Raw genomic sequence first — 8630 nt, forward strand, 5'->3', positions numbered from 1 at the left:
TTTGTCTGATGTTCCCTTCAGAAAGGTGAATTGACAACATGTCCTATTAGCGACTTAAACTATTAATTTATTTTATTTCATATTATGCACTATATATGGCATTAAATTTATAAGTTTACTTATTATTATTTCATAGTTTTTCGATTTAGTCCATTTTATCTAAATACGACACGATGAAAATGCAGCCCAATCGTAATCGTAGTATTTCAAAAGAGCATAAATCAATTATCAATAGCAAAGCACTGCAAAAACGCCAAACGTGACAACATAGCCGACGGACATTGTCGCAAAAGTGTCGATTCAAACAAAGTTTGTCAACTCCGCGACGATGCGCCAAATTCGTCAATATGTATTCGAGCTCTTATGTACCTAAGTTTCTCAGCAAAGTTGTCATTTGTTTTTTTTTAACGTTTTGTCAGAACGGCCATTTAGCCACTATATTATTGTTATCCTTTGCATATTAGATATTGTTTATGCAACGCACAAAAATATGTTGAATAACTTATCTATTATTTACTTTTTTTGTAAATTATTAAATTTATTTTGTTTTTTCCCTCATTATAAAAATGTACTTAATACAAATACCAAAGAACATCTGCGCATATTTATATAATATTAGCCGTTCCTTTATATGGTGGTGAAAGTCTACTTGATTTCTGCTTAGAGTGGTGTAGTTTGTTGAGTTAGCTTATAAAGAGGGGAAGATTTCTTTTTGACGTGGTGTAATTGAATTTTCGAATTTGCGCATTTTCGTTGTTTCCTTCTAATAATTTACATTTTAGCACAGCAACATTTGCGCCTTCTCTATTTATTAACATTCTCTGGTGCTACGAATTGGATTTTAAAAACAGTTTTTTACTACTTCATCAAAACAAAATCATAAAAGTGCGCCTTGTTTTACACGCATGAACCCTACTCCTCCCTTAAATAAAACAGTAAATTTATTCATCTAAGTTAAACTTTATTTAACATATATATAATTCGTAAAATATATATTATTACAATTTTCAGAACGCTTAACTGCATCTACGTAATGCGAAAACGTAGCAGTTATACGTTTCTAACCTTTATGTAGAGTATTATTTTATTTAAAATAATTTGTGTCATACTAAGAAATAAATATGTAGATAATAAAAAAACGAATAACTTTTTTTTTATCAAGCATCACGAGTTTTTTGTGCAAATTTCAACTGAAAAGTACATAAGCAACATAACATTTTGCATTATTTTCTAAGTGAATGTTTTAAATAAAAAAAAAATATGTTAAGAGCTATTTTTAAAAAGTAAGACTTATTGCAGCTAATCGAATTAGTCAAATCAACGACGAGTTCCTAGCCCTGACCATTACTCGATCCTAATTCAGGTATTGAGAAAACAAATGACAAACATCCGAAACGTATTAAAGTGCCATGCGTAAGTATAGCTGTACCTTCCCAAGCACCGGCAAGCATAGGCGGCTCTTGAACGAAAGTACATTTACACTCGGGTTTCATTGGCGGAGCCATTCTGTAACAGACAACATAATAATTAAATTTTTAAACTCATGATCATGTGTACCTTGAATTTCTGTCTACTATGTAATGTTGGCGTTGTATACCACGACGTTTATCTAAAATCTCTTGAACACGTTTCTGTAACTCCATGTCCTCATTTTTAAGTTTTTTGGTCGGCGTTGGTCCATAATCAGTAAAATCGCAGGAATACAACTGTCCATTAACTTCGGTGCCGTATTCCGAGTAGTTGATGAGTTCATATGTTTTTGTAAAATCGTCGTAAAAAATAGTTGCATGTTTGGGCGAAATCCGACAACAATGTCCAATTTGGGAAAGATTTACATCAACAGAAGTTTGGCCCGATCCAATATGCATATTGCGATAACGCATAAAAAACGACGAATGTAACTCAACATTACTAAACCAACGATTGTCTTCTAAAATGTCGCCCAGCGGTGTTAGTACAGCGCGCGCACGAACTTTACATCGCAATAATTTTAACTCAAGCCGTGTTGCTATTTCGTAAGCTTTTTCGCCATCGGTGCGAATGCGTGGCTTGTATTTCAGCTCTTCCTCATCAGCAGCAACAATAGCAGCAGCAGTGGCTAAAGCCGGATGTAACTGTGGCAAGTCGTTATCACTATCAGTTTGATGTTGGGCCAATATGGAGGACGTCTCGCCAGTAAACATTATGGATAAGCGCCGTACATCTTCTGGCGAGAGAATTTGTGATGGCAATACTTGAGGTGGATCGATTTGTGAAAGTTCACGTATTCTTTTGGCGGCAGTACGATTTTGATATTGCACTACAATTTCGGGGTGTTCCTGCACCAACTGTTGCACACGTTGAAATGCTAACTTCTTTATTAAATCGACATCTAGATAGCGAAGTTCTGCATCAATATCAGCAATGTATTTTGTTTCATCGTCAGTTTCTTCTTCATCTTCACTTTTGATTTTAGCCACTACTTGTTGTTGCTTAGCTTGGTTTGTAGCCAATTTTTCCGTATTATCATCGATTTTTACGTCCTCTTCGCTTTTGATTTGTACTTCTGATGAACAGTTTTTGGTAGAATCTCCACGTTTGCTACGCTTCTTATTACTTTTTAACTTGTTTAGTTTATCGTCCTCTTCGACTTTCTCTTTGTCTGTAATATCATTATCTGTTTTTGTCTCTACATCTAGGTCATTCTTATCCTCGATGTTTTCTGTTATATTGTTATCCTCCTCTTCGCTGCTACTCAAGTCATCTACTTGACCCAGCTCTTTTTGAATCTCACGAAATTTAGCTTTGGCACTCTGGAGAGCTTCCAAGTCTTTAAAAACTGATTCAGCTACAGTTTCTTTTGATATTATTTCAGGAGAACTAGGAAGACATTTGCGTCGTTTAACTATATCGTAGCGTAAAGTTTCACGTAATGACGGCAAGAGAGGGGGCGGATTTTCGTAGTGATACTTGACCATTGAAGGAATTTCAATTATTTCACGTGTTTTTATTGGCACTTTGATGCGAAAGGGAGGATTACGCATGTGAACGCGTCTAAAAAATTCCATTTTTACTGATTCATGATCAAAAGGTTGTGAAAACTTATCCCACAAGCGAATGCGTTCTGTTGCTGAAATGCTGTTGACAAGATGATTATCCTACAAAAAAATATATACAATATAAAATATTTAATATATTAAACTCATTTCACTAAAACTAATTTCGAAATTATTTATCTTACAATAAAGTTTTCCACATGGTTCGGGCACATCCATAAACCAGTTGGTAAAGCAGTCATGGGTGGATTTAGGCAATCTTGATGAAAATATAACGGACAATAGTCACATGCTACCAGCGGAGCTTTCTTACAAGACTTGCGACAGTAAAAACATGTCTTAGCTGGCAATGGCACCAAACCCTGGGAGTCCAACTCATATGGTTTAGAATTTCTTCGTATATTGCTTGGTTTTTTATTTCCATTTCCATTCTTGCGAATAGGTTCCACTAAAATAAAAATGTATTACGTTAAATGTGTTTGCGACAGAAAATTAAGTATCTATACAAACCTTTATCATTTCCAGGAAATTGAGAATGTATTTCCAATTCACGTGGCAGCTCAAATTGTTTCGGATTTAATATACTAGCAGCTTTTATCAGCTCATCAAGGGGTGTGGGCTTTTTGTTTGGATCCAATGCTCGTTGTATACCCACTGGCAATTTTGACAAATATTTTTCAGTATTGCTCAGATCGCTGCTAAAAGATGCGCGACTACTGCTGCGTTTTCGTAAATTACGAAATTTAAATGGAGCCGTTTCGGCATCAACTGATGGCGTACTCGGGCGAGAGCTGTCTGTACGTGCCGCGGTTACTGCGCCGGCAGCACCGCGCTCAACAGAACTTGATTTAGAAGATGATGTAGGTTTAAGGGTCATACGGCAGTTATGACAAAGCCACTGTCCACTTGGAATATCTTCTTCTGTTAGCGGTGGGTCGCTAAAATGATCGTTCGAATTGGTATTATTCAGTTATGCATACATAAATAAACACGTGTACTTACTGGCACTGCAAATGGAAACTGGATGGACAACGATCACAACAAAGTAGGTCCCCACCTTCTTCACAAGCATCACAAAGATCATGATTGTGGCCTCGACCAGGTCGTTTATAGTACGGATGTTTGGTATTCACTGGCCGCAGCGTAATTTTTTCTTCTTCGGAGGGAGGTGGTTTAATGAGGATTTTAATTTGCTATGTGAATAAAATTATATACAAGTATTATATAAAAGTTAAGGATTTTGTAAAAATATTCATAATTTATGTGGTTAAAGTGGATTATACAAGTTTTATGTTTCAATGTTTCATGAGGATCGAGATATACTACAAACTTTCACCAAAGTTTGCTGTTAAAAGTGACTTTATAAATACCTCCATTATGGGCAAATTGGGATCCACTTCCACTTTCGACATGTTTGCTTTGGTATCGTATATTAAATTTCACAAAAGATCTTTTAAGTCCAAAGCAATATATAAATTATTCCAAAGGACTTTTAGCTGCAGTTAAAATGTTTGACATTTGTTCAATTCGATGCTGAGGAAGGTGTTCAGTGATTTCTCCACTATTATATTTAGGGTTGCATTTGAGAGTACCTTTTTACAATGTAAGTTTTTAAAGTCAATGTACAATTTGCTGCCTAATTTCTAATATTATACATTTATATACACATCATAAATCTTAATTTAATTTTAATGCGATTAACAGAAGTAATTGTTAACATATTTCGCCATCTAAGTTCCTTAATGTAAAATAAAACCCATTACATGTCAAAGATTTTTACTTAGGAAACGATAATTATATTGCATTGGCAACACTGCGCTTGAGTCAACAACAAAAGTAGAACAATAACAATTGAAGTAATTGAAACGTAAAATAAATTTATTTTCGCACAATTAACTTGGATCGGAATTCGCTAAATTAATAATATTATAACAATACGGTAAAAATATGCTCTCGTTCTTCTCCAAGAAAAAACAAGACACAGATTCTGCAGAAGAAGCGATACAAGGACCTACGGATTCTACCCAGTTGAATGAAGGTGGAGACGACTTCATTTTCATAGAACGAAAAACTTCAGACCACGATCCTACTAAGTTTTCAGCACAAGGTATAGGAATGTATCCGCCTATACCTCCCGCATTTGGAATGGGTAGGTTTCCGGGACAACCGGTTTATCCACCTATGACTAATGTCGCCAGTGCATCGGACAACGTGTCACCAGTACCATACGTACAAGGCGTTCCCTTTGAGTTAGCGCCACAGCTTAGCACAAAAAGTGATTTTGAAGTAACACAATTGCAAGTTGACAGCATTTTAGCTCTGTTGACTCGTCAAATGTCGGTGGACGAAAACGAAGAATATAATTTTGCACTAGAAAGATCAATACAAAATGAATGTTATTAGGTTGGAAAATCGTTTATATATCTGATTTATTTAGTTGTAAGAAAATTAACGAATGAATAAATTTAGTACGACATTAAAATCTCGATTTTGTTTTTGTAATCGATTTAAGATATGTACATACATCTTGATTTGCATTACAGAAGAACTTCAGCTTTATTAGAATTTAAGATTGTAGTTTGAAGAAATACTATTATTTTATAGATAAATTAAAATGATATAAATAAAGAATATTAAAGAAAGCTATCGTGACAATTTTTCCAGTATAACTCTTGTTGGGTATGTACATAGGCGTATATCAGCTGATAGTGACATTTGAGGCCTTGAATGGAAATAATAGTATGTTTGTGTTCATTCATACATTCCATCCGTGCTTTAAACAAAAACAATTTTACTGGCTATGGTTAGTATTCGACTCTGGTTTTTTGCTTATACCATTTAGAAAAATTACTCACCCTTCTCATATAGTGTTGACAAAGTGTATCGTCGTACTGACGCAATTTATTAATATCAAGGAGATATCTTTATAACAAATCAAGTAAATATAGATTAACACATAATAATTATGTTTAATTTGTAATTAATTATTGTTATATTTTTGTAGAAAGATGAAATCTAGTTCTATTACGGCAGGCAATATTTCCAAGGCGGGATCTGACTTGGAACAGCTTGCACAACAACAGCAGTTATATGTTGAAACTTACTCGGTGTATGTGGTGACATGGAATGTAGGCACCCGTTTTCCGGACAATATCTCATTGCGTTCACTTTTGGGTCTTCAAGGTGTCGATGACCAGAACACACAAGATTTGCCCGACATTTACGCTATTGGCTTGCAGGAGGTTAACGTTCAACCACAACAACAGATGCTGGGTCTATTTAAGGAAGATCCTTGGACACACAAAATAAAGAAATTACTTCGTGACTACGACTATGTGGTAATTAAATCAGAACAAATGCAAGGGTTATTACTTTCTCTGTTTGTACGTCGTGTTCATGTGAAACATATGCGTGACATAGAACCGGAATTCACCCGTACCGGTTTTGGAGGAATGTGGGGCAATAAAGGTGCAGTGAGTATTCGATTCTCTTTGTATGGTTGCGCAATTACGTTTGTGGTCGCTCATTTGGCTGCGCATGATAAACATTTGGATGAGCGCATCGAGGACTATGAACAAATTATGGAAAACCATCACTACCACGTACCACACTACCGTGAAATCTATGATCACGATTATGTTTTTTGGTTCGGCGATTTAAATTTTCGTTTGATGGGCGACGATAGTCCTGCTGAAGTTCTAGCTGCCATTAAAAATGAGAAACTGTCTGAACTTATTGAACGCGACCAATTGTTGCACGTGCGCACGAAATTGCAAAAAGCATTTCACTTAATGCATGAACGTTTACCGGCTTTTCCACCAACATTTAAATTTCATGAAGGAACTTCGAATTATGATTTAAAACGCCGCCCTGCATGGACCGATCGTATATTATATGCTCTACAACCGCTCAACAAACGTCCAGACGAGAGATTAGCAATCGAACAAAGATCATACAAATCATTTCCAGCATATAACATTAGTGACCATAAGCCAGTGAGCAGCGAATTTAGCGTTAAACTTTATCCGAACTACCGAGCACCTTGTGTCAACTTTAAAGAAGTCGCCGAGTGGAAAATTGGTGAAGAAAATACAGTGGAATATGTAAAACCGAATGACTTCGAGGAACGCAATCACGATTGGATCGGTGTTTATCGTGAGGACTTCGCAAGTTTAAATGAATATATCGGTTATGAATATGTAAACCAAGCGGAGTCACCACCATCGTCACCCGACGCACCTGTAGATCCCTTCTTTGAAACACCAGGTCCACAACGTTCACGCCGTCACCAACATCGCAATCGTGAGCGTTTGCGTCGTCAACAGTTGCAGGACGAAGAAGACATTCGACTCGACTTCTCAGATGACATCAATATGCGAGATGGCGAGCGTTATTTGCTAATATATTTCCAAAACTCTGGCATGCGGGGCGTAACCAGCGTATCTGGTATGAGTAACATATTTCGTGCAGTTATGCCCAGAGGAAATGCTAATTAATATTTTTAACTTAGCTAATATGCAATTTGTTTATATTTCGTGACTTATTTAAATACGTTTTAGTTTTTATTATATCAAGGCGAAAGACATGTACATACATTAATAATTTATTGTATACATACATACATATGTATTCCGAGTTATGAATATTTAGTCAATTTAAGAACAAATAATACGCATTTAGACACGTTTTTAAAACATTCTATATGTAGTGTGTGATAATGATAAAAGTACTAACAATTTAAATAAAAGTTATACAGTTTACATTTTTGACGATGGAATGGTGTTTTCAAATTTAAATAATTTTTATTTGCCGATACAACCCTATTAACCCTTACCTGTTGAACTAATTATTACTTTTACACAATATCTGCGTCTAGTCTGGTTTTTTAAGTTTTGAGAATAATTTTATTTGATTTTATTGTTTTTAAACATAATTAATAAAAAAGATTTGTTAAGAACATACTTACTCATGTATGCGCACATGCATATGTATGTATGTACGTAGCTCAAATCGACGAAATGGTTATCAGTTGGGATTTACTACGATAACTCTATTTGTTTACCTCTATCAATGAATAATAAAACTGTTAGCTTTGATAAAATTACCGCATGCGTATCTATGTACATGTACGAGTATATGTACTTATGTATATGGATTAAATATTGAATTAATAATACAATTACAATAGGTTTCAAATTTCAGGAAATAGACAAATATTAAAATTTCATGATTTGACTTTCTGAATGCGTACATTCAAATACTTACGTACATACATATGACTATATAAGATTAATATGATAAAAGATGTACATACATACTTATGTACATATATTGTAATAAATTCAATCTCTATTATTATAATATAAACTATTTAGTATGAATGTATATTAGGTAAAAACTAAATAAAATTATTAAATGCCCAAATTGACTATAAATATTATTTCGAAATTTCATAATTTAAAAGATCTTATCAGTTATGCATGCATTCATAAAAATTCGCAAAATGATATTCATATCAATAAATATGATTGCATATAAACGTATAAAAATATAAGCCAAAAGGCTAACATGCAGCTGTAATATCGAAGCAAGTCT

The 8630-nt window shown here is 34.6% G+C and overlaps 3 protein-coding genes across 3 annotated transcripts; 2 read left to right on the plus strand and 1 right to left on the minus strand.

Annotated features, from left to right (window-relative positions):
• Window positions 1–940: 940 nt before the first annotated feature.
• LOC106614290 (PHD finger protein 12) lies at window positions 941–4571 on the minus strand. The gene is made up of 6 exons (XM_014229965.3): window positions 4406–4571; window positions 4038–4228; window positions 3546–3973; window positions 3221–3483; window positions 1558–3137; window positions 941–1506 (listed from the first exon to the last, which is right to left on the minus strand). The coding sequence occupies exons 1-6, from the start codon at window positions 4445–4447 to the stop codon at window positions 1332–1334; spliced, it is 2679 nt and encodes an 892-aa protein (XP_014085440.1). The 5' UTR covers window positions 4448–4571; the 3' UTR covers window positions 941–1331.
• Window positions 4572–4840: 269 nt separating this feature from the next.
• Window positions 4841–5517, plus strand: LOC106614289 (uncharacterized). The gene has a single exon (XM_014229964.3). It carries the CDS (start codon window positions 4983–4985, stop codon window positions 5436–5438), a length of 456 nt encoding a protein of 151 aa, XP_014085439.2. The 5' UTR covers window positions 4841–4982; the 3' UTR covers window positions 5439–5517.
• A 298-nt stretch (window positions 5518–5815) lies between these two features.
• LOC106614288 (inositol polyphosphate 5-phosphatase K) lies at window positions 5816–8139 on the plus strand. The gene is made up of 3 exons (XM_014229962.3): window positions 5816–5838; window positions 5904–5973; window positions 6040–8139. The coding sequence occupies exon 3, from the start codon at window positions 6044–6046 to the stop codon at window positions 7529–7531; it is 1488 nt and encodes a 495-aa protein (XP_014085437.1). The 5' UTR covers window positions 5816–5838; window positions 5904–5973; window positions 6040–6043; the 3' UTR covers window positions 7532–8139.
• The last annotated feature ends 491 nt before the right edge of the window (window positions 8140–8630 follow it).

The sequence above is a fragment of the Bactrocera oleae genome, chromosome 5 (genome assembly GCF_042242935.1).
Source record: "Bactrocera oleae isolate idBacOlea1 chromosome 5, idBacOlea1, whole genome shotgun sequence".
Classification (NCBI taxonomy): Eukaryota; Metazoa; Arthropoda; class Insecta; order Diptera; family Tephritidae; genus Bactrocera; species Bactrocera oleae.